Source organism: Malus sylvestris, chromosome 7 (genome assembly GCF_916048215.2).
Source record: "Malus sylvestris chromosome 7, drMalSylv7.2, whole genome shotgun sequence".
Lineage (NCBI taxonomy): Eukaryota > Viridiplantae > Streptophyta > Magnoliopsida > Rosales > Rosaceae > Malus > Malus sylvestris.
In genome coordinates, this window is record NC_062266.1 from 32,943,827 (window position 1) to 32,971,826 (window position 28,000).

The 28,000-nt window shown below is 34.6% G+C and overlaps 3 protein-coding genes, 1 long non-coding RNA gene and 1 pseudogene across 13 annotated transcripts; 2 read left to right on the forward strand and 3 right to left on the reverse strand.

The window, feature by feature from the left end:
- Window positions 1-241: 241 nt before the first annotated feature.
- Window positions 242-3,225, forward strand: LOC126630305 (probable F-box protein At1g44080). Its single transcript, XM_050300392.1, has 3 exons — window positions 242-271; window positions 837-903; window positions 2,111-3,225. Exons 1-3 carry the CDS (start codon window positions 242-244, stop codon window positions 3,223-3,225), a joined length of 1,212 nt encoding a protein of 403 aa, XP_050156349.1.
- On the forward strand, window positions 833-27,996 carry LOC126628929 (probable F-box protein At1g44080). 10 transcript variants are annotated; one of them, XM_050298813.1, is made up of 4 exons: window positions 833-899; window positions 986-1,418; window positions 9,070-9,468; window positions 22,861-24,009. In XM_050298813.1, the coding sequence occupies exons 3-4, from the start codon at window positions 9,147-9,149 to the stop codon at window positions 23,628-23,630; spliced, it is 1,092 nt and encodes a 363-aa protein (XP_050154770.1). In that variant the 5' UTR covers window positions 833-899; window positions 986-1,418; window positions 9,070-9,146; the 3' UTR covers window positions 23,631-24,009. The 10 variants fall into 10 exon arrangements, with proteins under 10 accessions (XP_050154770.1, XP_050154771.1, XP_050154769.1 ...); XM_050298814.1 differs by lacking the exons at window positions 833-899; window positions 986-1,418 and adding an exon at window positions 1,427-1,639; XM_050298812.1 differs by lacking the exons at window positions 833-899; window positions 986-1,418 and adding an exon at window positions 8,000-8,407.
- On the reverse strand, window positions 11,284-12,008 carry LOC126628944 (heavy metal-associated isoprenylated plant protein 39-like). The gene is made up of 2 exons (XM_050298836.1): window positions 11,943-12,008; window positions 11,284-11,652 (listed from the first exon to the last, which is right to left on the reverse strand). The coding sequence occupies exons 1-2, from the start codon at window positions 11,995-11,997 to the stop codon at window positions 11,411-11,413; spliced, it is 297 nt and encodes a 98-aa protein (XP_050154793.1). The 5' UTR covers window positions 11,998-12,008; the 3' UTR covers window positions 11,284-11,410.
- Window positions 19,374-21,304, reverse strand: LOC126628940 (uncharacterized; annotated as a pseudogene).
- LOC126628946 (uncharacterized) lies at window positions 23,816-26,159 on the reverse strand. Its single transcript, XR_007625628.1, has 2 exons — window positions 24,273-26,159; window positions 23,816-24,114 (listed from the first exon to the last, which is right to left on the reverse strand). It is a non-coding gene; the product is annotated as an uncharacterized LOC126628946 (long non-coding RNA).
- Window positions 27,997-28,000: the final 4 nt, after the last annotated feature.

Genomic DNA, 28,000 nt, shown 5'->3' on the forward strand with positions numbered 1-28,000 from the left:
TCATTTTTACATGCTTCACATTCCTTTGTGCTTTTGTTTTCCCCAGTTTTCTCCCCTGTAGCCTGTACTCATGCAGTTCCAACTTTTCTACAAGCTCGATACTGTGAAATGAACCTTTTTGGTCAATAAAAAGGTATAATTTTTTCCCACTTTTGTGTATATTAGTGCTTTTTGTTATGATTTAATGAGTTTGTGCTTTTTGTTGCTTAAGTAACATGAGAATATGTTTCTATTACCAACTATGGATTACAATCGACTCTCATTTTTACATGTTTGTGCCTATCCATGTGACTTTTTCAATTGATTCAGCATGTTGTTATATAATATCTTCTTTCTTAGGTTCTTCAAGCATTTAGCTTCTTAGAATATCATTTTTCATATGGTTCCCTTAACATGCTCTGCCTCAATTTTACAGAGCTCTTACATTAGTTTTTTCTTGCCCCTTTTTAACTCTTGACATGATTTCATCATGTTGGAAGAGCCCTTTTCAGAACATATGTCAAGGGTCAACTAAAACTTAACAGATTTATATATGTATTATTAGCTAACTCTTAATTATGATGCCGTTAAAAAAATTAAGGATAAGTTGAAGGGTTTGAAAGAAACTAAAGTCAAATTAATTTGAACCAACCATTCACTGCAAAATGATATATTTTTAGGTGTATTCACAATAAAAAGTACTATAATGACTGGTATATGTGGTTTATATTTTCTATAATTTTTCTTATAGTCTCTTATGCCTTGATCTAATTACTTTCTTGAATTCAATATGTTTTTGTAGAAACTTGGTTCTAAGGCAAGTTGGAAATGCACAAAAGTTTGATTGCATCCTATAGAATTACCAGAGGTGGTCATCTCCATTTCATGCAACATCAGACTTCTTTCTACACACAAAAATAGTAGGTAAACACGCATTACCCTTATTTTGTTCATGATATAATTCTACTGCCTATAAATTTATTTCAATTTTTTTTTTCCTCACCAGAGATACTTCTTTAATGACCAACATAGCAGAGAAAATGCCCCGCAATTGGTCTTCAACGTTCTTTTTTTCACAGTAAAATGGCGGTTTTGTCCTCCTGGCCCACGCGTCTCTCATCCGTGTGCCATTAGGTTCGATCTTCTTTTACTGTTCCTCGCTTGGCACGCGTCCATCGTCACTGCCGTTTCTGTTTCAGTTCTTTGCTTTTTCTTTCTTTGCTTTCCATTTCTCTTCTCTCTCTCGCCCTCCTCTCAAGTGTTTTGCAAGCATTTCTCCCTTTCTCTTTGTCGCCACAGTCACCATCACTCTCAAACCTTCGTTTCTTCTATCCCTGTCAAATCTTGGCTTGCTGGAAAAGTCTGAAGCAGTATAAGCTTCTTCAGCTTTTTGATTTGGATTGAAGATGATTTTAAGCCAACAAGGTTAACGTTTTCTGGTAAGTTGTTTGAATCCTACATCTCGGAGTTTTTATTTTTATTTCTTCAAATCTATGGGTTTTGTTTTCTTCAATTTAAAAATATTAAAAATTGAATCTTTTTTTTATGGGGTAATATTTTTCAATTAGATTATGGTATGGGTTCTGATGAGGCATGGAATTGGGTTTGAGAGTTTTGATTTAATGAGAGAGATAAGGGTGAGGGAAAAACGGGAGAGAAGGTATGTGTGAGCTCGTATATTCCTATTTCCTTGTTTCCTTATTTCCTTATTTCCTTATTTCCTTATTTCCTTTAGGAAATAGGAACAAGTAATTGAGGATACGGTACACCTATAAATAAAGGATTTAGCCTATTTTCTAAAGCACATCTATTCAACCTTCAATTGGTCTTCTGATAAAGCATCAATCTTCTCTATCTCGAGTCTCAACCCAGAAAACCAGAAAACATCAATCTTTTCAATTCTTCTGTAAAAAAATACACCTCTTCTATTTTTTCATCATGCAATCTATATGCTTTTCTATGTTGTTCTTATGTTTTTTTACCGAAATTATCGAATTGTGCACTGGTTATATACACAAAGGCTAAAAAGCTTAATCTTTTCCTAGTTTCTTGTTATACCATTCCACAAAAACTATAACTTTTATTATCATCGGCAACTGATCTCTGATGTTTTTTCTTTTTTGCTTGTCAGATTGGGCGAACTTGCCAACAGATGTTTTGTCTTTGATTTACGACAGGTTGTCTGTTGCATCTGATTGCATACAATTCATGGCCGTTTGCAGGTCATGGCGTTGTATGAAAAAGGACAGAAAATATAAACGTGCTAGGTTGACAACTCCAATGGTCTTTGTTTCTGAGAGGAAAGAAAATACATGGAATGTATATGATTTTGTGAACAATCAAGTCCTTGGTTTTCAATTAAAATTACCAAAGACGCGATTTTGTGGGTCTTCCAATGGATGGATAATAACAGTGGAGAATTTTGTAGTAACCCTAAGGAATCCACAATATGATGTTAAAGGGAGGACAGAGAGGCCTTCAATCATTCGCCTTCCTCCACTAAAACCTCAAGTTAATTACAAACTACGAGGTTATGCTAAAGCTCATTCTGACTATTTTGTCATCAAGGCTACGATGTCAACAGACCCGATCTCAAACTCCAAAGATTGCATTGTTATGGTTCTGTATGAGCCTCTTAGTCAATTGGCTTTTATTAGGCTTGGTAAAGACACAAGGTGGACATATATTGATAAGTATGGTGATGAAATCTATCTGTGGATTAAAGATGTTGTTCTAATTGAAGATAAGATTTACTTCGTCGATAGTCGGAGCAGACTTTGGGCTTTTGAATCTACATCCAAATCCACCGTAGATGTACAATTGGTTGCTACTGGAATAGCAGATCGACCTCAAAAAATGTATCTTGTCGGTTCAAAGAAGAAAGGATTATTGATGATTTACAGATTTAGTGAGTATGGACGGTTTACCCGCGAGTCGAGGAAGTTTAGAATTTTTGAATTGAATTCTAATGACGAGTGGATTGAGAAAAACGACTTAGGTGATATTGCTTTGTTTGTGGGTGATAACAATTCAGTATTTGTGGTTGCTTCAATGCATTCAAGATGTCAGTCAAACTGCATATACTTTGTCAATGACAACGATGGTATACAATGTCGACATACATTTGACGATTTTGGGGTGTATAATGTCAAAAGTCAAAGCGTTACAAAACCTGCACATTTGAGGAACCCAGTGAAGAGGACGAGGTACCCTCCATTTATGTTTCAACCAACTGTTTACATGTAACAATTTCTTATTTGTCCCTCAGAATATTATTTTAAAGTTAATATATGAGGTCTTGTTTGGAACGTATATAGCTACATGAACTAGTTGATAGTTGATATATTTTTTTATTTATAAAAAAAAATTACAAGATCATGTACAATTCAAGATAATCAGCCGATAAATTACAAGATGTTGGGGGAGGGAGGGAGGGGTCGAGTGGTTCAGTGGATGAATTAGAAAGGGGAAAAATGAGTTCAGGAAATGGCATCAATTGTAAGGTTCCTCTTTGGTAGAGACTTGTCTGTAAATTTAATCAATATATATATAGCTGATCTAAAAGAGTAAAGAGCTTACTGTCCTAGGAAACAATTACAAGGGAAATTAAACAAGATATATAGCGCTTGCAGCAACTCATAACTGAAAGCAACTGAGTCCCAGGAATAGAATGCACTCCTCACTGCGTTGTGCGTTCCAACCGAATGGTAGAACAGTATACTACCAAGCATTAGAACCGAAAATGTTGATTCATCAAACTGTCAGTCCGCCTATTGCGTCGAATTCACGTAACTTGATACCAAAATATATGCAGCTATGCATATGGGTTCACTTGTAAACTATATGTGCGCGTGCACGTGTCTAGTTTTATGAACCTGATGAGAATCTATCTCTGGGTGCTTGCATATGTGTTGGTTTATGAACTCCAGGAAGATTATAAAAATAACATGAAAAGAGAGAGCAGGGAAGCCGAAAGAGAGGTGGTGGTGAGTGCAAGGAGGCAGGGAGTGAGTGTCAAATACTAAGTGAACCTCCAGTACTCTATCTATATTCTAATGCGAGTGGTGTTACTTCTCTTAACATGTATAATCATAGCATAAGTGCAACACACAACAAAGCAACAATCTTTAAAACTGCAGTTTAAATATATATATATATATATATATATATATATATATATGGAGTAATTAACTGAGATGCTGTGGAGCTACATATTGTTACTTCGATCATGAGCTTCAACAAGCTTTCTAGTATTTCATAAATAACTTAGAGCCTCTGGATTCCACAACTTTCCGAACCATGCCTGCCTCGCCGAGTGACCACAAGTGCCTGGGGAATTATTACTTGTACCTAGAATAAGAGGTTCCTACACACTCGGAGTCTCTACGACCTAGCGGATCTACTCTTCAGAAGTACCTACGCCCTCCTCCTCCTTTGACCTCCTCTTCTTCTTCAGCTCATTCTTGGTTGGAGTCCGTACATGCGTAGCAACACACTCGTGTGTGTGGTGCTTGGAGTACACTGGGTAAGCACACACCGATTTCTTAGAGCAAACGTAATGTGTTGCAAGGTGTTTGTCATGAACATGGATCCTCAAGCCTTCAATTGTATCGAAGTTCTTGCTTAATAAATTAATAATTAAGAAAAACTAGTTAATTAAATAATGATTGTGGTATACGAAGAGTCTTTCTCCTTACTTTCCTTGGGTTTTGCAAATTTTTCAAATGATATGGCTGTCCACTTCAGATACCACCTAAAGTGGCATAGAAATGTGGTATAAAAACATGGTATGAATAACATTATTCTTTTTATTTATAATGACCCGCCAATTGTGAAACTTAATCAAATTTATCATCCCTTAGTGTAGTATAGTACTGTATCAAACAATGATGCATAAAATTCGCCTAGCTAGAATATGGATGCAGTAATTAAAATTCTAATGGTGCAAGTAGGGATGGGCAAAATACCAGCGGGTACCTCAGTTACCCGCCCATTTAAAACTTACGGTTACGGTTATGGATAACCTTTTAAAACAAATAAACGGTTATAGGTATAATTATTTATCCGTAAAATTTAAATAGATGGTTATGATTATTACCCGTGGTTATAATGAGAACTCATTTAACTGTTTATTTTAATATATGTAAAATAAAATAAAATAAACTAAAAACTCTAAATTATTCGACCTCTCCCAATACTCCCGACGCTCATCTCCGCCTCTCTCTAATCGCCGGCAAAATAGTGGATTCGTTACCCATTTTTAGTCGTGGATGATGGCGGCACCTCGTTCTGACTTCCATCAACCACAAAACCCACTTTTCTCTTTTTATTTTTATTCAAAATTCAATGATTTATATTTTCGATTAATTGGATTCGAGGTTTGGATTGGTATAACATGTGATCAATAATTGAGGAAGGGAAGCAATTGTTTGTGGTGCCGCAGACTAATCTCCATGCGAGAATCCTAGATTGCTTCCTAATTTATTTTCATGGACACTGAGTTCCTATTTTGATGCCTCAGTACTTGTTTTGTTTTCTCTTTTTCGTATAATATTAATTGATTGCCAACCACACAAGTTTCGTAACAAGAACGACTTGCCTGACGTGAGCATACGACAATTGTAAAAAATTTCATCAATGATACAATAATATGTATAAGTTTTTTTAGGACCTAAATATTAACATACGGATATACATGTTAAATGTACCAATAACAATGTTTAATTGTCAGAAAAAAATTATGACAATTTTCTATTTTGATTTTCAAGTTGTTAAAAAAACGTGACGGGTGAAAAAAAAGGGGTAAAATGTGTAAAAAATGGTAAACGGGTAAATGGGTATGCGGTTATTTGTATGTGTATGACCGTTTATACAATTATCCAATGGGCAAACGATTATGCGGATAAGAGCTTAAATAGTTATTGGTAAATAATCGCGGTTACCCGCCTGCCATAACCGTTGTCAATCCCTAGGTGCAAGTGTAATTTTTATGCACTTTCATAAACGACTCTCACGTTATCCACGTTGCTAATTTAATTGGAGTATTAAACAACTAAACAAACATTAATTGTAAATTAAGGGGAACATTTCAATGTGCAATATGGAGGAAACTAAAACTAAAGAGAGTGTAAAATGGGGGTAGTTCATTCGATTAACTAAAAGTCAACGGAATTCATCATAATGAGTTATTGACTTGGGCCCCGGGCCTCATGGTCTCATTGCCTCATGGGCTTTGCGGCGTTCGTGTTGGCCCGATAGGAATGATCACTACATGGACCGAGCATTCGAACTTCAGAACATTTCTATTGGGCTTATGGTCCAATACAGATTCAGCCTTTGGTCAATCTCAAGTAAAAAGACCATCCTATCCTATTGATTAACTTATGGGGTCAAGAACATGAATGTTGGGTTTGCTTGGAATGTCCGCAAACTAAAGCGTAAGGGTGTCGCAAACTGAATCCTTGTCGGACTCGGAGTCATAACTTTTCTGCTCTTTGCCACTGGCCTCCTGCTAAGCCAATAAGCCCTCTCTAACACCGGCGAATACCTTTATGAAACGATAGTGTCATTTTGGCAGTTTTATATGATCACAAATTAATTTTATATTGTTGTTAGAGTTGAAAAGTTAAAACGTGTGATCAATGCAGGACTTGCTCGAATGTGATGATTGTGGCATTCTCATTGTAGGTTAGCCTCTTTTCAGTAGTCAATTACATTTCTGGTATCTCAAATCAATCTCACAATGCAATAAAATTAAAACGGATGACAAAACATATGCCTCAAATAATAAAGAATAACTTGCATATAACGAGTTTTATAGCTTCATCTCCTTGCGTCTTTCGTTATGTAGAACACATGAAGATGAAACATGCGACAAGTAAGTTGGTTTGATGGGTTGCCATATCTTATTGGTAGCTTTACCTATAAAATTAGAAATGATGGAGTTTCTTAGCTTTGGCACGAAGGGTTGAGTGATGGGTACACTCGATCTCGCTATGATTACGATGATGACGACATTGCTTCTTTCTCTTTTGGGCCACTTTTCACTAATCTAAGATTGAGTGAAATGTGCATTTGGTATAGGCCATCATTATTTTCGTCTCCAACAAAGTATCTCACTTCACTTGTGGCCCAAAGATATATTAAGGAAAAAGCTTGGTATGTGACATCTAAACCATATAATTTCCCAAAGTTGGTGAAGTGTTGATAAACAAACATAGACCACACTTCATGTAATTGATTTGATATCTAATAGATGATGTGAGAGTCCGAATCACGACTCATATAGTTATCGACGATTTGTTTTAAATTTTTTTACATACTTGTTTTTATTTATTATTAATGGAAAGAGAGATTCAAACTTAAGACCTAGTACAAATTTAGAATGAGTAATACGATTAGACTTTCTTAGAGTTAACACCTTATAAAGAACAGAACACAATTTCTTGTGCCCAGATGACCGTATAAGTGTAGTGGACACTAAGAGTGAGATATAAAAGAACGGAGGATGAAACCATAATATGAAAAGAAAAAAAACATATGTCTTGTACGTGTGACCCGATAACCAAATAATATAATTGTTCAATCTAAAAGAACTAAGACTTGATCCTGTAAAAACAAACACATGCTTTGTGATGTATCCAAAGTTTTGAGAAAAAAGAGGAAAACACTTACTTAAAAAGCACCCTCTCCAAAATTAAGAACATAAACACACACTAAATTTTCTTAAAACTAAAAGCTAGAGATTCCAGGTTTGATTTCTGTCACTGGTGTGGAAGAAGACATGCTTGAGATTAGGAAGAGGTTGAAATGCATGTACGAGTCTTCTTAGGCCTCGGAAAGAATAGATAACCGTGATTTGACATCAGTTTTTTTTTTTTTTAAATATAAAAATAAAAAAGTGCCACTCACATGGCCCTGGTATAGTCTATTCCAGTCACGTGTCCCGGTGCGAGACACATGTGCGACTCCGCAAGCCTTTCTCTGTGCACTCATCCAAACCAATCCAACATCCCATTTACCCCACAATACCGCTGGCGCTTAACCGTCATCCAATATCTGCAGTCGTTTCTCAAGCGTTAAACATAGCATCCCTGCAACCACACCAATCCGTGTGCCATTAGGTTCGATCTTGTTTTACTGTTCCTCGCTTGGCACGCGTCCATCGTCGCTGCCGTTTCTGTTTCAGTTCTCTGCTTTTTCTTTCTTTGCTTTCCATTTCTCTTCTCTCTCTCGCCCTCCTCTCAAGTGTTTTGCAAGCATTTCTCCCTTTCTCTTTGTCGCCATGGTCTCCATCACTCTCAAACCTTCGTTTCTTCTATCCCTGTCAAATCTTGGCTTGCTGGAAAACTCTGAAGCAGTTTAAGCTTCTTCAGCTTTTTGATTTGGATTGAAGATGATTTTAAGCCAACAAGGTTAGCGTTTTCTGGTAAGTTGTTTGAATCCTACATCTCGGAGTTTTTGTTTTATTTTTTCAAATCTATGGGTTTTGTTTTCTTCAATTTTAAAATATTAAAAATTGAATCTTTTCTTTTGGGTAATATTTTTCAATTAGATTATGGTATGGGTTCTGATGAGGCATGCAATTGGGTTTGAGAGTTTTGATTTAATGAGAGAGATAAGGAGTATACTATACACGGAGAGAGGGAGGAAAACGGGAGAGAAGGGACCTTATTTCCTTATTTCCTTTAGGAAATAGGAACAAGTAATTGAGGATACGGTACACCTATAAATAAAAGGGTTTAGCCTATTTTCTAAAGCACATCTATTCAACCTTCAATTGGTCTTCTGATAAAGCATCAATCTTCTCTATCTCGAGTCTCAACCCAGAAAACAGAAAACATCAATCTTTTCAAATCTTCTGTAAAAAAATACACCTCTTCTATTTTTTCATCATGCAATCAGGTATATGCTTTTTTCTGTTGTTCTTATGTTTTTTTACCGAAATTATCGAATTGTGCACTGGTTATATACACAAAGGCTAAAAAGCTCAATCTTTTCCTAGTTTCTTGTTATACCATTCCACCAAAACTATAACTTTTATTATCATCGGCAACTGATCTCTGATGTTTTTTCTTTTTTGCTTGTCAGATTGGGCGAACTTGCCAACAGATGTTTTGTCTTTGATTTACGACAGGTTGTCTGTTGCATCTGATTGCGTACAATTCATGGCCGTTTGCAGGTCATGGCGTTGTATGAAAAATGACAGAAAATATAAACGTGCTAGGTTGACAACTCCAATGGTCTTTGTTTCTGAGAGGAAAGAAAATACATGGAATGCATATGATTTTGTGAACAATCAAGTCCTTGGTTTTCAATTAAAATTACCAAAGACGCGATTTTGTGGATCTTCCAACGGATGGATAATAACAGTGGAAAATTTTGTTGTAACCCTAAGGAATCCACAATATGATGTTAAAGGGAGGACAGAGAGGCCTTCTATCATTCGCCTTCCTCCACTAAAACCTCAAGTTAATTACAAACTACGAGGTTATGCTAAAGCTCATTCTGACTATTTTGTTATCAAGGCTACGATGTCAGCAGACCCGATCTCAAACTTCAAAGATTGCATTGTTATGGTTATGTATGAACCTCTTAGTCAATTGGCTTTTATTAGACTTGGTAAAGACACAAGGTGGACTTATATTGATAAGCATGGTGATGAAATCTTTCCATGGATTACAGATGTTGTTCTAATTGAAGATAAGATTTACGCGGTTGATGCTTGGAGCAAACTTTGGGCTTTTGATTCTACTTCCAAATCCATCGTAGATGTACAATTGGTTGCTACTGGCATAGCAGATGAACCTCAGAAGATGTATCTTGTGGGTTCAAAGAAGAAAGGACTATTGCTGATTTACAGATTTAGTGAGTATCGATTGTTTACTCGCGAGTCGAGAAAATTTAGAATTTTTGAATTGAGTTCTAATGATGAGTGGATTGAAAAAAACGACTTGGGTGATCTTGCTTTGTTTATAGGTGATAATGATCCAATATCTGTAGTGGCTTCAATGCATTCAAGATGTCAGTCAAATTGCATATACTTCGTTAATGATAACGAACGTATAAACTGTCGACATACATTTGATGATTTCGGAGTGTATAATGTCAAAAGTCAAAGCGTTACAAAACCTGCACTTTTGAGAAACCCAGTGAAGAGGACAATGTACCCTCCATTTATGTTTCAACCAATTGTTTACATGTAACAATTTATTATTTGTCCACTAGATTATTATTTTAAAGTTAATTTATGAGATCTTGTTTGGAACGGACACAGGTACATGAACTAGTTGATAGTTGATATATATATTTTTTATTATTAAAAAAATTACAAAATCTAGTACAATTCAAGATAATCAGCTGATAAATTACAAGATGTTGGGAGAGGGCGGGAGGGAGGGGAAGTTCAGTGGATGAATTAGAAAGGGGAAAATGAGTTCAGGAAATAGCATCAATTGTAAGGTTCCGTTTTGGTGGAGACTTGTCTGTAAATTTATGTTTCAACCAATTGTTTACATGTAACAATTTATTATTTGTCCCCTAGATTATTATTTTAAAGTTAATTTATGAGATCTTGTTTGGAACGTACACAGGTACATGAACTAGTTGATATATATATATATATATATATATATATATATATATATATATATATATATATATATCAACTATATATATGACGCCAAATAAAATACGTGCAAAACTCAATAGTTTTGTGCAATAATCAATCACATTCATGCACCAAAAAGAATCATTAAGTCAAATTCATGTAATTCCTTTTCATGTGAGTGCATGGGGCGTGTACTCATGGCTTGGTAGCCGCCACAAAATATGACGCCAGCCATCATATTCTTTGCACCTTTTTCTTAATTTCAAACGAGACAAATTTGACAATCATATCAACTCCTTCACTGTTAAACGTGGACGTAACCACATAGTTAGACCACATTTTCTATTTTGGTCACTTGAGTTCAAATCAAAAACCACTCTCACCGTACATATATCAAATTGAAGTAGAATATCGCTCAAAAATATTGTCCCTCCACCAAAGCCATTTGCTTCAATGCTACATTGTTTGCTTGATAATATCCAATTACATGCGTTTGCCCTTTTTATTAACATCCCATAAATTAAACTAGCCTATTGCCATAAGGTTTGTGACAATTGGTTTTTTTGATTTTTTTATTTGAAAAAAATAGAAAAACAAAATAATAATATATTTTTTGAAAAGATAAAGTTAGTTACGGGAATGGATTTTTTTTGTTAATTTCTTATTTTATTTGAAAATTTAATGAGAAATGGCAATTTTAGGATTATGAATATTTCACCATTTTTGCCTTCTCCCTATATATGATAAACCATAATACATAACTGCTAATGTAGTAGAAGGAGAAAATATTACCATGAGAGATAAAATTTGGTAACTCTTTATTTACTTTTTGTCCTCCTTCTTTTCTTCCTTTTTCTCCTCCTTCTTTTCCTCTTTCTTCTCCTCTTTCTTTTCTTCTTTTTTCTCTTCTTTCTTCTCTTCTTTCTTCTCTTCCTTGGCTGGTCCGACAGATACTATGTCTACTTTCCCGACCTTCTTCAGCTTCTTCACTACAGCCACTGGATCCATCAGTCCTACAACTGTCAGCTTCTGGTCCTTTATATCTGCCGCGATTGAATCAATCCCTGTTCACGAAATAACCCAAAAACAAAATAAATAAGAGAGAAATAAAGAAGCTTTAATTAGGTTTAATAACAAAAGTGCTTCTGACAATGTTTGGCAGAAAAAAGTTCAAAGTAGTTTTAGTTTTTTTTTATTTTTTTTTAAACCCTTGTTTTCAATGAAGCCGTTTGTGAATATAAGTGCTTTAAAGAAGGATATCCAAACAGAACCTTATAATTTTGAATTTCTTTTTATATTATTGAACTATTGAAGATATAAACAAAACTGAGTAAAGATAAATGAAAATAAATACCAAAAATATCAGCGGCAGCTTCAATGGCTTTCTGCTTTGTTTTGTCATCAGTCATAGTTAGGACTAAGGTATAAAATATCGATGATATCGGAAATATCGATAGTTTAAAAACATGGAAATTTCGATGGAAATATCGGGATATTATCGATATCGATTGTTGATGCAAAAAATCAGCGAGGACTTTGGTACAACAGAAAGTGTCAGGTTTGTGACATTCGCTTGGTTGCTTCGGTCACTAGTGAAGATAAGTACGTAAATGAATAGGGACAGGGAAGCAAACACAAGATGTACGTGGTTCACCCAGATTGGCTACGTCCATGGAGTAGAGGAGTTCTCATTAATTGTGAAGGGTTTACACAAATACATAGGTTCAAGCTCTCCTTTTGTGAGTTCTAGTGAATAATTTAGTACAAAATGACATTAGAGATTATTGTGGGAGAATGATCCCTATTTATAGAAGAGAGTTTCTAGTTTTGTTCTAACATTAACACGTGTCGTGTTGTGATTGACGGTGATTGGCTTCTGATGTCGACACGTGTCGCATTGTGATTGGCCTCCTGGTTGAAGGGAAGCTCTTCTGGGTCCTTGACGGTATAACGTTGACCGATGCTCAGTAGTTTCGGGATTGGTCAAGTATGGTACAAACATCGATAAAAATTGAATAAAAACCACGGAAATTATAAGAAAAACTTGGAATTTTTTATTGAAACTTTGCAGGATATTTATTTAGTCAATTATCTATTAGTTTATCACAAAAAATTGGAAGGAAATGCATTGCATTATAGATATAACTGATTTAAGTTGATTATATAGTGAGCTGACAAACATTGTGAGTGTAGAAAATATGTAGTAATTAATTAAAGAAGTTTAAACACACCATAATCATTTATATATAATGAATTAGTACAATATTTTACACTTTATACATTGCATGGTAAGATACATGAGTGACTTAACAAGGTCTAAAATATCGATGATATCAGAAATATCAGTAGTCTAAAAAAATATCGGTAGTCCAAAAAACACGGAAATTTTGATGGAAGTATCGGGATATTATGGATATTTTAGACCATGGTCAGGACCAAGGAAGAAAAAATCGATAATATCGGCGATATTTCGTCGATATTATCGTTTTTTTGGGGGTCCGATATTTTTTTAACTATCCAAATGGTTTTCGTCAAAATATCGCGATATTTTCGATAATATCGATATTTTGGCACTGTGCTAATCGGAGAAGAACGCCGGAGCTTCTACAGCTCCGGGCGACTGTAAAAGACCTCCTCCATCAGAACCTTGAAGGGGAACTACGGATCAGCGGCGACTCGGGATCTCCACCCATTAAGAAACATACCCAGAACTCCGAATCCCGAAACCGACGACGACGAGAGACATTGAAAGGGTGGTGGTGCGGAGCACCCGAGCCGGTGAGAACACCGGATCTCAACGCACCCTCTCGAAATATCGCAACAAAACGCGGTTTGAAAGTAGATGCATGCCGGATCTGAAAGATGAAGGAGGATGATCGCCGCTGGGGGTGGGTAGGAGGACATGGCCAGATCGGGAAAGGACGTAGGGGGAAAAGAAAAAACAGAGGAGAAAGCAAAAAGAAAAACAGAAGAAGAAGAGAAAGAAGAAAAGACAGAGGAACAGACCGAGAAGGGAAAAACAAGAGAAAAACAGGAGGAGGAAGGGGGAAAGGGCGACCGACTCCAACCGAAGCCAGAGTCGGCGCCGGAGAAAATGGGGTGAGAGAACGAGAGTTCGAGAGAGAGATAGAGTTGAGAACTGAGAGAGAGTGAGGGGTCCGAGAGGGACTCGGGAAAAGAGAGAGAGAGATAGGGTGAGGGTTAGTGGTATGCCACGTGGCAGCGTGACAAAGAGTGAGAATCAAGATGGAGGGTCCATATTAGATTAGGATAAAGGACTCAATTGCACAATTTATATAATTTCAGGGAAATAGTGAAAATATAAATTAATCTGGGGTCCAGATTAGATTATGATAAATGACTCAATTTCAGGAAAAAAGTGAAAATATATAATTTCAGGGAAAGAGTGAAAAATTTGAACCTCAAAGAGTGAAAAATTTGCCAGCTCGCTATATAATCAACTTAAATCAGTTAAATCCATCATGCAATGCATTTCCTTCCAATTTTTTGTGATAAACTAATAGATAATTGACTAAATAAACATCCTGCAAAGTTTCATTAAAAATTTCGAAGTTTTTCTTACAATTTCCGTGGTTTCCATGTAATTTTTATCGATATCGATATTATCCCGATATTTCCGTGTTTTCGGACTACCGATATTTCCGATATTACCGATATTTTCTTCCTTGGTCAGGACCTTCAGGACCGCATTCTGCTACAAAGTTCACACAAAAATTACAGAAAACAAAAAGAAGGATTATGATCTATGTTCTGATGTGCTTATGTATATGCATATGCTTGAAGGGATTGTAAGCATGATAGGTGAAGCTAAATTGAATAAGAAAAAGCAAGTTAAATTTAGAAAAGCACCTGAGCCATATCGCTGAGAGAGGAGGAATGGAAGAACACAAACAAAGAGGAGAGAGAGAAAGAGAGAGAGAGAGAGATTGTATGATTTTGTGGCTTTTTATAAAGGAAAACTAATGAAAAGAGCTTGAAAACTTTGAGTTTTAATGATAAGGACAAAATAAAGGGTAAAGTGAATAGTACCAGGTTTGACTTTTTAGTGTTAAAATGTGATTTTTCGTTAAAATGAACAGTACCGTGGGCTTTTCATTAAAACTCCATTTTTATAAAGGTTGGAAATGTGAGGTTCAAATGGGCTTGGACATGGGTTCAGTTTGGGTCTGAATTTGGGTGGGTCATGCATGTGAGTGAGAAGTTACATCCAACAGATATGGGTTCGGTTTGGGTCTGAATTTGGGTGCGTCATGCATGTAAGAGCATTTTCAAGAGCAATTCAAACTCAACCTGCTCATTTTCAAGAGCAAATCAAAAAATTATTATGTTTATTTTTTTCACTTCCAACAACACTTTATTTTAACAAATTTTAAATGGTTTATTATTAACAATTCAAACTCAACCTTCTCATTTTTTAAAAATATCATTCTTTCTCTTGCTTTTCTTCTTTCTTAACGGTCAATTCTTGAGTTTTATTACTTTTTCAATATTTAGTTGATTAATAGTTGCTTTGTAAATTTAAAGAGCGGTTGTTCATTTTATTGTTATCGAGAATCTTTTACAACATCTCGTAGAGATGAAGTTTTTGAGTTTGGCTCTTTAAAATAGATTTTTGTTTGCTTTAGAGCATCTTTTGAAGGTGCTCTAACGTATCTTTCTTTACCATTTTAGTGGTAAGTATTCTTTTTCCCACGGTTCTCTTTGTCATAAATTGTTAATTTGAATCGATGGATAGGTCAAAATATTTACTCACTGAAAGTGTTTTGCATTTGTTCTTTTATTAAGCGCATTCTAAATTACTATAATTGATTGGATTACCGAACTTGAGTGTAATGAGAAGACATTACCTTGATGGCGGGAGCAAAAGTTAAGCCTCAAGTAACAAGTTAAAGCGAGATAAGAAACAGGGGGTTTGGAGCCCAAGACTTCATTACTTATAAAAGAACAATCAACATAGTAGGAGAAAACCTACGATATTGTTCTACTTTTTTGAAGTACATATTTAAGCTTATGAGTGTTTTCTTTGCATGAACGACTAAAAATGCTATCCTCGTAGTTGGGACACTTACAAATTTTAACTTTTACACTGATCAATTAACCGAACTTACATTTGTCTCGTACAGTCTTAACAATTACTTTACCATAGGGCTTATATATGAACAATTGGTTATGTAACATCACTCTCAATAATTAAGGGCTACAGGACCCCATTTTCAAATTCATGCTTCTCCTCCCACGTTCCCATAAAGACGAAATGTTCAATCAAATTCCACGTTGGATCGGGCACCACCTACTGAAAAAAATGATGACTTTTGTGTTACTCTTTTTCAAGATTGTCTTCATACGCAAAACTTTTTGCTTGCTCTCAATTATCCAACTTTACTATTTCCTACTCGGGTCGTGAATGTTCAAATTGCAAGTTGGAAGCTCAATATGTTTCTCCAAGTAATAACGTTTAATTAATCTAACTGAAATCCAGGACTTAATTACTTTGAACATATTTAGGTGGTTTAATTAGTACTACAGTTTTTTTTTTTAATTTAGTATTACAGTAGTGATATTTCTCTTTATTTATAAGTGAGAGATGTTAGGTTCGATTCTCGTCAAAAACCTCTCTCCTCTAACGTAGATAATATCATTTTCTAAAACGAAATTGTGCAAGCGTATATTGAATTTACTCTATTTTTTTTCTTCACTTGACCGATAGAGATTAACTTTTCATATTGGATCAAATCCGATTGGGCCCATTATTTTCTTTACAAATCCATTGGGCTTTCTGACGATACATTTTTACTCTGTTATTCGTGTACGCTGTTGTTCACTTCAGCCCAAGAATAAAAGATAATGACCGCAACATCCCAAAATTACCTTCTACTCCACCATGACCATTTTCAAAGAAAATGTCAAATCTTAAGTGACATGTCACACAATTAAATTTTAGGAAAAATAATAAAAATGACTTGAAAACTTTAAGTTTTATCGATAAGAACAAAATAAAAGGTAAAATGAATAGTACCATAATTGATTTTTCAGTGTAAATATATGATTTTTCGTTAAAATAAACAGTACCGGGAGTTTTTCGTTAAAATTTCTTTAAATTTTACGAAGAATAAGTTTTAACGGATGAGTCATAACTACGTGGATTGATATAAGAACTTTTTGCTGCCAATTTTGACTTACGAGCTTTCAATTATTTTTCTGATTGTTTTGTTGTGTGTCCCACTAATGCATCAATTGCAAATCATGAAAATTTATCGATCCTGATTTCCTATTAAAAGTAGGAGATACAAATATTATTATAACAAAAACATGTGTTGGAAGAAGAGAAAATTTGACCATATGAACTATTAAATTAACATTTGAAATCTCCATTACAAGAACATGCCTGTCAAACTAACATTTATCGATCTCGATGGTGCATCGCCACCCTCCACGTGTCCAGAATATTTTCGTTGGTTATACGAGTATATTAGGTCGTGGACCCACACAAGGATCACTACTAGAGACATGGTAGAGATGACCAAGCAGCCCGACTATAGAAGGAAGATTCTCTTTTTTTTTTTTTTTTTTTTATTCTCTTTTCATTTCCTTCTATTTGAATGATTACGATTAAGTCACGTTAATATTTTGTATTAATTTTTTATAAAACAAAAAACAAAGTATGAGAGGAGAAAAGAAAATGAGGGAATAGGGCTTATATTTGACTACTGTTAGGGCATCCATATTGGAGTGGTATGTGATACCATTAAAAAAAATTTGAACTTTTTTTTTTTAACAAACGATATTGTCTACACTAAGGGTTGGTTTGGTATTGCTGTGCTTTGAAAAAAAGCTGATGTGAGAATAAGCGGCTGTGAAATAAATCAGCAGAGTGTTTGGTAAACTTTTTTGTAAAAGTGCTTTTGAAAAAAAAAAAATGTCTAATAGTGGATCTTTTCATTAAAAGAGCACTGTAGCTCCGTGTGCTTTGAAAAAAAGCCAGTTTTCCAAAGCTGCAAATAACAGCTTTAGCTTTTTCCTTTGATTTCAACTTATTCTCACAGCAGCTTCCAAAATAAGTCATTTTTTTTCTGTTTACCAAACATCTAAAACCCTCACAGCTTTTTTTCATGGGTGTTTTTTTTTTTTTAAGCACCTCACTCCCAAACCACCCCTAAGAGAGAGGAGGTGAGCTTAGCTTTATAACGGGCTATGAATAATGTAGTTCAAATTCATTTTTTACGAGAAACGAACCTACGACCTTTCACTTACAAGTGAAGAGGAATACCACTTTTTGATTCAAAATTTCATGATGCATTGAAAAAGATAAAGATAGACCAGTATGGATGTGCTAACCATCTAGTATATATTAGAAATATGGCCCACGCGTTACTGCGGGATTAGAAACCGTATTAAAAAAATATGTTTCAAGGCTATAAGAGATTGTTATAAATCTTTAATGTTATTTAAACTGAAAGATGTTTGAATTTTTGAAAGAATTTTACATGAAAAGCATAAATTGGGTGCACGAACTTTTTGATACAATCGATGTCATTGCAGACCATTTTAAATTAAACGAAGAAGGTACGTAGTTGGACGCATGGTAGTTGATACGAAATCTATATTATCAATGTATTCTGCAAAACATCACGGAAATAATAAAAAACAATTCTGACAGATGACAGTAGAATAGTGAGACAGACTTGTACCAAACGTACAAACAGGACAAATACTAATTAAGGGGAAAATAACCAAGAATAAAAAGATGAGGCTTTTCAAAGCTTACCAAATAGAATCATCAAGCAATTTTCCAAAGCATTAAGTGATTTTTTTTGCAATCCTTCTTCGTAAATTTACAAAAAAAAACACAGGAATAATTATATAAGCAACTAATAAGCTAAAAAGCTGATACAAATTAAGAAGAAAGCATTGAAATTAAAACAATACAATATTTTAACACAAATTGAATGATTCAAATCTATGTATAGTTATCAATAAAACAGGTGAGTGCATTTTCAACTGTTTGGGTTATTTACTTTAGGTAGATTACACCCTTCACATGCTCGGTGAGGAAAACCAAAACCAATTAATAGCAAATTTAAGGAAAACATCCATTCTAAATATGAAACGAAAGCACATACGTCAAGTCAATCTTCTTACTATATTCATTTAATCCAATAATGCATCAACTATAAAAATTAAATTATACCTCTACTTTGTAACGTTTTGATTTTGTTTTATCTGCAGCTAAACCAAAATTTTGACGGTTCCCAGTATAATTATGTGAAACCAGATAGCATCACCATGTAAACGTCATATTGGGTGTCCACACCCACACCTATCAATTTACACATAAATTTGAACTTCGAATTACTTGGGTTTCAAAAATATTTGCACAAAAATTTGAAAAAAGATGAATAAATTCAAACAAAGTAATATGATATCTACTGGCAATTGAGACTGACCCAAACCTGTTATCAAGCTCTGCTATACGAAATAGAAATGGGCCGCAAAGAGAACTGTGCAGTATCGACAAAGTCTAGAACAACCTGGAAATTTACAGCCAAAGAAGCAATTATTTACTGAATTATAAAGAAAAATCTTCACAAAATAGTGTCTAGTTTTACAAATAAATGAAACCCAAATTAAATTTCTTGATAAAAACTAAAAGCTTGAAAGATTAACTGATTAAGAAAAAACGCATGAATCCTACCATAAAAAAGATGTAAACTTTTGCATTGGCAAACGATTCATAATCTAAAAATGATATCTTAAACATAACACATTAATCCAAGTCAAAAGTTCCCAAATTTAAATCAACCAATACGAACAAAATATAAAACATGGTTCATTGTTTCTCTTTGCATTTTAAATCACATGGTGTTTCCCAATATACTATTGTCTTAACATTTCTTATAATCATGCATTAGATAAAAAATGATACCATGCTAAAATTACATGGACTGCTTTATCACGGTTTAAGGAAGCAACCCCAAATCATAGTATCTACATATTTTTTTCAGATTATCTAAAACACTTAAGCAAAACCATCACTTCTCCAATGAAGCCATGTGAGGTGAGCACCTGAATCGACAATGAAGAAACAAAGACATCAATTTTCGATCACCAAACAAAGATTCAAACCCAGAGCTGTGTAATTCATCAAAAAAATTGACAGAATTGATGAAAAAATTAACAGAATCGATTGAAGAAAGTGCGAAAGAAATTTCACATCAACCAGCAACCAATCATGCATCCATAATCTTCCAATACGCAAGAAATCGAAATAAAAATGGAGCTCCAAAAATCACACGAAACATAATTTAAAGTTGTGAATCAACAAAACACATAATTCTGAATAGATCTGCTTGTCTAATAACAAATCAAATTGATAGCAGCAATTCTTTGTTCTACGTTCTTCCGATGATGATCGGGCAATACTGTTGTTAACGTAGATAAAGGTAAAGGACACAAACATATAACAACTAATTCAAATATATCCCTTTCAATCTATAAACTAATTCAAAGATATGCTCTTCCTGGATATCTAAGGAAAGGAATAACATCTCTAATGTTGTCAATACCAGTAGCAAACAGAACCATCCGTTCAAATCCTAAACCAAAACCACAATGTTTGACAGCCCCGAAGCGCAGCAAGTCAATGTACCACTCATATGGCTCAGCAGCAAAGATAAAATCTTTTGCAACACATAAATGGAAACACCAAGTCATCCAACACCATCCAAAACCATAAAACAATACAGCAACGACAGCAAAATTAAAAAATAAATAAATCCCACAGATTGGACTTTCACGCTATAGAAAGAAAACATAACCTTCACAATATTAAAAAATACAATTTGTTGCAGAAAATGGGTAAAAAACCGAAATTATTTACCTTGAACATAATTGGCTTCCAAGCTTGTATACAGAAGCCCCAAAAAACGAAAAGCACAGTGACCTGAAACAAAACACAGAAGCAAATCATACAACCAAACAACAGATCTAAGGATATAAACAAAACACCCAAAATTACAAAAACTAAATTCCAAAAAACGTAGAGCAACGCGTTCTGAAACGAAAAACACAAACAAATCATCGACCCAGACAGCGGATCTAATGATATAAAGAAAATACCCAGAATAAGAAAAAAAAAATTTCATCCACAAATCCCACCTCAACATGGAAAACTACCAGAAAAAAATTAAAACAGAAAAAAAAAGTTAAAAAATACTCACCAATAAACGACGGTGGACCTTGGAGGTAACAAATCACCCTGATAAAATGGAAAAACCAACCAAGAAGAAAATTAATAGAAATAAATTATTGAAATTAACACCCAAATTCCAGAAATGAAGAAAAATAGAACCTTAATATGGAAATTGAAGCTTTACTTGCAGATCGGCAACGTCAAACGATATCCAGTGGCAGGGTACCTCAAGAGTGGAGAGACAGCAGAGAGATAAGTGAGAGACGCAGAGAGAAGTCGAGATTTGAGAGCGATAGAAGCAAACTTTTGTGAGAGAGAGAAGTGAATACGGAAGGAAAAGTGGAGAGAATGCCGAAGCAGAACTTTTTCCTGATGATCGACGCGTGGGCAAGGCAGGCAAATCCAGAAGAAGGAGAGTATAAACGCATGGCCTCGGAGGGTAAGAAAGTCATTTCACTGTAGAAAAGAAGGCAAAAAAGTGACTTAACCAACGAATTGAGGGGCATTTTGGTCCGCACACTGCTATAGAACAGTAACCAGATGTTTGGGTTTTAGTATATATAGAATGTATACATGTAATGATTAGCAAAGGAGATCTTTCTGTTTCCCTTTTACTTGTTTTTCTAATTTGTAAAAATAATTGTTGCTTTCCGTACCTACAATTATCTGTGATTAATATAGAAAGAACCAATATAATAAGAAAAAAATGAAACAGTTGACACAGCTGGTGACTCTGGAATGCAGGAATAAGGGGTCAGTTGTCTGCTTTTTCTTTCTTTGCTTTCCATTTCTCTTCTCTCTCTCTCTCGCCCTCCTCTCAAGTGTTTTGCAAGCATTTCTCCCTTTCTCTTTGTCGCCATGGTCTCCATCACTCTCAAACCTTCGTTTCTTCTATCCCTGTCAAATCTTGGCTTGCTGGAAAACTCTGAAGCAGTTTAAGCTTCTTCAGCTTTTTGATTTGGATTGAAGATGATTTTAAGCCAACAAGGTTAGCGTTTTCTGGTAAGTTGTTTGAATCCTACATCTCGGAGTTTTTGTTTTATTTTTTCAAATCTATGGGTTTTGTTTTCTTCAATTTTAAAATATTAAAAATTGAATCTTTTCTTTTGGGTAATATTTTTCAATTAGATTATGGTATGGGTTCTGATGAGGCATGCAATTGGGTTTGAGAGTTTTGATTTAATGAGAGAGATAAGGAGTATACTATACACGGAGAGAGGGAGGAAAACGGGAGAGAAGGGACCTTATTTCCTTATTTCCTTTAGGAAATAGGAACAAGTAATTGAGGATACGGTACACCTATAAATAAAGGGTTTAGCCTATTTTCTAAAGCACATCTATTCAACCTTCAATTGGTCTTCTGATAAAGCATCAATCTTCTCTATCTCGAGTCTCAACCCAGAAAACAGAAAACATCAATCTTTTCAAATCTTCTGTAAAAAAATACACCTCTTCTATTTTTTCATCATGCAATCAGGTATATGCTTTTTTCTGTTGTTCTTATGTTTTTTTACCGAAATTATCGAATTGTGCACTGGTTATATACACAAAGGCTAAAAAGCTCAATCTTTTCCTAGTTTCTTGTTATACCATTCCACCAAAACTATAACTTTTATTATCATCGGCAACTGATCTCTGATGTTTTTTCTTTTTTGCTTGTCAGATTGGGCGAACTTGCCAACAGATGTTTTGTCTTTGATTTACGACAGGTTGTCTGTTGCATCTGATTGCGTACAATTCATGGCCGTTTGCAGGTCATGGCGTTGTATGAAAAATGACAGAAAATATAAACATGCTAGGTTGACAACTCCAATGGTCTTTGTTTCTGAGAGGAAAGAAAATACATGGAATGCATATGATTTTGTGAACAATCAAGTCCTTGGTTTTCAATTAAAATTACCAAAGACGCGATTTTGTGGATCTTCCAACGGATGGATAATAACAGTGGATAATTTTGTTGTAACCCTAAGGAATCCACAATATGATGTTAAATGGAGGACAGAGAGACCTTCTATCATTCGTCTTCCTCCACTAAAACCTCAAATTAATGGACAAATAAGAGGTTATGCTAAAGCTCATTCTGACTATTTTGTCATCAAGGCTACGATGTCGGCAGACCCGATCTCAAACTCCAAAGATTGCATTGTTATGGTTCTGTATGAGCCTCTTAGTCAATTGGCTTTTATTAGGCTTGGTAAAGACACAAGGTGGACTTATATTGATAAGCATGGTGATGAAATTTATCTGTGGATTAAAGATGCTGTTCTAATTGAAGATAAGATTTACGCCGTCGATAGTCGGAGCAGACTTTGGGCTTTTGAATCTACATCCAAATCCACCGTAGATGTACAATTGGTTGCTACTGGAATAGCAGATCGACCTCAAAAAATGTATCTTGTCGGTTCAAAGAAGAAAGGACTATTGATGATTTACATATTTAGTGAGTATCGACGGTTTACCCGCGAGTCGAGGAAGTTTAGAATTTATGAATTGAGTTCTAATGACGAGTGGATTGAGAAAAACGACTTAGGTGATATTGCTTTGTTTGTGGGTGATAACGATTCAGTATCTGTAGTGGCTTCAATGCATTCAAGATGTCAGTCAAACTGCATATACTTCGTTAATGACAACGATGGTATACAGTGTCAGCATACATTTGACGACTTCGGGGTGTATAATGTCAAAAGTCGAAGCGTTACAAAACCTGCACGTTTGAGGAACCCAGTGAAGAGGACGAGGTACCCTCCATTTATGTTTCAACCAATTGTTACATGTAACAGTTTATTACTAGAATACGTTACCCGCGCGTTGTTGCGGGATAAAGAATTGTAAGAAAGATTATGTTTGAATGATATAAAAGAATGCTCATTGTGATAGAAGATTAATAATATTTACATTGAAAACGTTAGAAAGATGTTCACGTACCAAAAATTAAATAAAGCCGAGTTACAAAAAATCGTAGCTCAATGGAATACAACTTTTCAGCAAAGAATTGACTAAACCAAAAACCAAAAACATGAAAATCAAACTTTGAGAACCAATTCTCTTCCCAAGCTTCAAAATCGAATTCAATCAACTTAATTACACTGACGAATCAATATGCTAGGATCAACTCAAACAACCCAACACCCCTACATTGGTAATACAGAACCTATTTGACCTCATAAAAATCAAATATGCATAGGAATAGAACATTTTCCAAAGTATAAAATCCAAACGAAATTTCTGACCTCTTCTTCTCCTTGAGCATTTTCAAAAGCTTTCTTGCAAATTGAATTGGCAACACACCGTTGATGCTGTTGATGTTGATATGTAGCTGTTTATCCAAGGAACACATAAAATAAAAACAAAGCGAAAGATAGTTATTTAGTGAGAGTCGATAATCTCATTTTTGCCTCAAGAGAAGCAAAATCGAAATATACAACTAACCAAAAATAAATTTTTAAAAAAATCTCTCTCAAAATGTGGAGCTACCTGATTAAGTGGGTTCTTTGGCACTCCATACTCAGCAGCTAGAAAACCAAAAACATGTCATGCATTGCAGAGAAAGTTAATGGGATAAACGTCATGTTTATCAATTATATTTGCATGATAGAAGCTGCTGGAATAAATTTAATCATATTCATTACCCAATCTGGAAAATTTAAAATGTAAACACACAAAAGATATACTTATTATATTTCTTTCTTTGGTAAGTGCTTCGCAGACAATCACACATTTTTTTCCTCTTATTTTGGAAGAAGTATACCGTCTGCAATTTTGTTAAAATAAATAATATAATATAATATTAGAACAATGCCCTTAAACCATGAACATTTAATGTGGAGAAATTGGAAGTTGAAATAAGTGGAACATAGGACAGAGGAGCAAATGCAAAGAATATTGTGATCAAAATCGGAACTCAGTGAGACTTCAACAGAAAGATTAGTGGAAAATGCACTCACACACCAACTTGAAAGAAAACAGTGTCAAATAATTGTGTCAGGAATAGAAAAATGCAAACTTTGTATGGAAAGTAAAGATTTACTTGCAGACCGGCAGCAACAAAAGCAAACGGAATACAACAGGAGTTACTGCAATAGTGAGAGGGAGGGAGAGAGATTAAAGATGAGTGATCAGTTAAAGCTATAATTTTTTAAGCGTGTTCTGCAATATGAATCATTCAGTTATCACAATAACATGCTTGAAATAAACAATATGCATAATCGTGGTATAAAAGAAAGAAAAAAACAGAGATGCAATATCACCAACATTCATGATTATTATCCAGAATCGCTAAAGTAAACAGAAAATCAAATTAACACCTCTCTATTTCTAATCCATCTTCATATTGTATTGTGATAAGGTTTATACTAAACAATGTTTCCACCAAAATTTAATAACAAAAAGATCACAGTAGAAGTTAACATGAGAGAAAGAGTTGACCTCTACCTCTTATATGTTGATCCTACCAATCCCCTGCATACTTTATCTCTTTTAAGTCCACCTGTTAAAAGAAGAAAAAAAACACAAAATTTGCAACACAATTTGAACAAAAAGAGAGTTCTCAATTAGTGAAAACTTTAGTTTCATGTAAAGAAATTGTGTTCTAATTTTAGGGCTTAACTATGCAATATTTGGATTTGCATTTAGCTCAAATAAGTAAGATAAACTGATAAAGCAAAGGATAAAAACAAAATCTATATCGATTTCATTATCCATTCAAAAGGACATTTGAACAAAAAAGATTTTTATTCATCCAAAGAGAAACTAAAAAATTAGTTAACTAATCTTTACATTTGAATAGTGTAAGTAGATAGTTTTCTTACCAATGCATCAACCAATATGCAGTGCAAATGAGAACATTGAATATCAGATTTGAAAACTTTTTGTCTCCACATTTTGCTAACACAAACTCTAAATTTTTTGCTAGCTTCAAATGGACCCAAACTTTGGATTGGAAATATACTCATTTCTAGATTCAAAAAGAAATATACTCATTTCGATCTGAAATTGAAAATTTATATTTTGTTAGTCCAACAATGTATAAATGCATTCATGTAGCATGTCTCCAAATAACAATACTACCCATTCAAAAAGGCAAAAACAAAAAACTAAAGTGAAATATTAAAACTTGAAAAAGAGAGGTAAAAGAGTTTAGTTGCTTCCAAAAGTGCAAGCGATCAATTTCTTTTCTATGAAACTGTAAAAAAGTAGCATAACAAATAAGGACACGATGGATGATTTGTTTTCTATGGATATAGCTGATGTTGATCATAGTTTTGCTCAACATAAACAGAAAATATGGTAGCTTTCAACTACATTGCTACACAAACAGAAAATTTGTTTTCTATGGGGTGCCCCACCGAAACTTGTATAGAAACGTATATTCCTATTTCCTATTTCCTATTTCCTATTTCCTATTTCCTTGTTTCCTTGTATATTCCTATTTCCCTATTTCCTATTTCCTAAAGGAAATAGGAACAAGTAATTGAGGATACGGTACACCTATAAATAAAGGGTTTAGCCTATTTTCTAAAGCACATCTATTCAACCTTCAATTGGTCTTCTGATAAAGCATCAATCGTCTCTATCTCGAGTCTCAACCCAGAAAACAGAAAACATCAATCTTTTCAAATCTTCTGTAAAAAAATACACCTCTTCTATTTTTTCATCATGCAATCAGGTATATGTTTTTTTCTGTTGTTCTTATGTTTTTTTACCGAAATTATCGAATTGTGCACTGGTTATATACACAAAGGCTAAAAAGCTCAATCTTTTCCTAGTTTCTTGTTATACCATTCCACAAAAACTATAACTTTTATTATCATCGGCAACTGATCTCTGATGTTTTTTCTTTTTTGCTTGTCAGATTGGGCGAACTTGCCAACAGATGTTTTGTCTTTGATTTACGACAGGTTGCATGTTGCATCATATTGCGTACAATTCATGGCCGTTTGCAGGTCATGGCGGTGTATGAAAAAGGACAGAAAATATAAACGAGCTAGGTTGACAACTCCAATGGTCTTTGTTTCTGAGAGGAAAGAAAATACATGGAATGCATATGATTTTGTGAACAATCAAGTCCTTGGTTTTCAATTAAAATTACCAAAGACGCGATTTTGTGGGTCTTCCAACGGATGGATAATAACAGTGGAGAATTTTGTTGTAACCCTAAGGAATCCACAATATGATGTTAAAGGGAGGACAAAGAGACCTTCAATCATTCGTCTTCCTCCACTAAAACCTCAAATTAATTACAAAATAAGAGGTTATGCTAAAGCTCATTCTGACTATTTTGTCATCAAGGCTACGATGTCGGCAGACCCGATCTCAAACTCCAAAGATTGCATTGTTATGGTTCTGTATGAGCCTCTTAGTCAATTGGCTTTTATTAGACTTGGTAAAGACACAAGGTGGACTTATATTGATAAGCATGGTGATGAAATCTATCCGTGGATTAAAGATGTTGTTCTAATTGAAGATAAGATTTACGCAGTAGATGCTTGGATCAAACTTTGGGCTTTTGAATCTACTTCCAAATCCACCGTAGATGTACAATTGGTTGCTGCTGGCATAGCAGATGAACCTCAGAAGATGTACCTTGTCGGTTCAAAGAAGAAAGGACTATTGATGATTTACAGATTTAGTGAGTATCGACGATTTACCCGCGAGTCTAGGATGTTTAGAATTTTTGAATTGAGTTCTAATGACGAGTGGATTGAGAAAAACGACTTAGGTGATATTGCTTTGTTTGTGGGTGATAATGATTCAGTATCTGTAATGGCTTCAATGCATTCAAGATGTCAGTCAAACTGCATATACTTCCTTAATGACAATGATGGTATACATTGTCAGCATACATTTGACGACTTCGGGGTGTATAATGTCAAAAGTCAAAGCGTTACTAAACCTGCACATTTGAGGAACCCAGTGAAGAGGACGAGGTACCCTCCATTTATGTTTCAACCAACTGTTTACATGTAACAGTTTATTATGTCCCTTAGAATATTATTTTAAAGTTAATTTACTTGGACCTCATGAATAAGGGGTCTGTTGTTCTTCTCTCTGAATTTAGCCCCTTTGTCTTGTCAGATTGGGCGACTTTGCAATGGAACTTTTGTGTATATTTTTTATATATTGTAGACGATTCATGGCCATTTGCATGTCATGGCGTTGTCTGATAAAGAACAAAAATTTGTAAACGTGCTAATTTTACGACT

What these genes read in the sequence shown, in the direction of transcription:
- LOC126630305 (XM_050300392.1), top strand. Translation starts at nt 242, where the DNA reads ATGGATTACAATCGACTCTCATTTTTACAT. An exon ending in ATCGACTCTCATTTTTACAT is followed by an intron (nt 272 to 836) that starts GTTTGTGCCTAT and finishes TGCATCCTATAG; the next exon opens with AATTACCAGAGGTGGTCATC. An exon ending in TCTACACACAAAAATAGTAG is followed by an intron (nt 904 to 2,110) that starts GTAAACACGCAT and finishes TTTGCTTGTCAG; the next exon opens with ATTGGGCGAACTTGCCAACA.
- LOC126628929 (XM_050298811.1), top strand. An exon ending in CAATTCATGGCCGTTTGCAG is followed by an intron (nt 22,553 to 26,740) that starts GTCATGGCGTTG and finishes GGCCGTTTGCAG; the next exon opens with GTCATGGCGGTGTATGAAAA.
- LOC126628944 (XM_050298836.1), bottom strand. Translation starts at nt 11,997, where the DNA reads ATGACTGATGACAAAACAAAGCAGAAAGCCATTGAAGCTGCCGCTGAT. An exon ending in AGCTGCCGCTGATATTTTTG is followed by an intron (nt 11,653 to 11,942) that starts GTATTTATTTTC and finishes TTTCGTGAACAG; the next exon opens with GGATTGATTCAATCGCGGCA.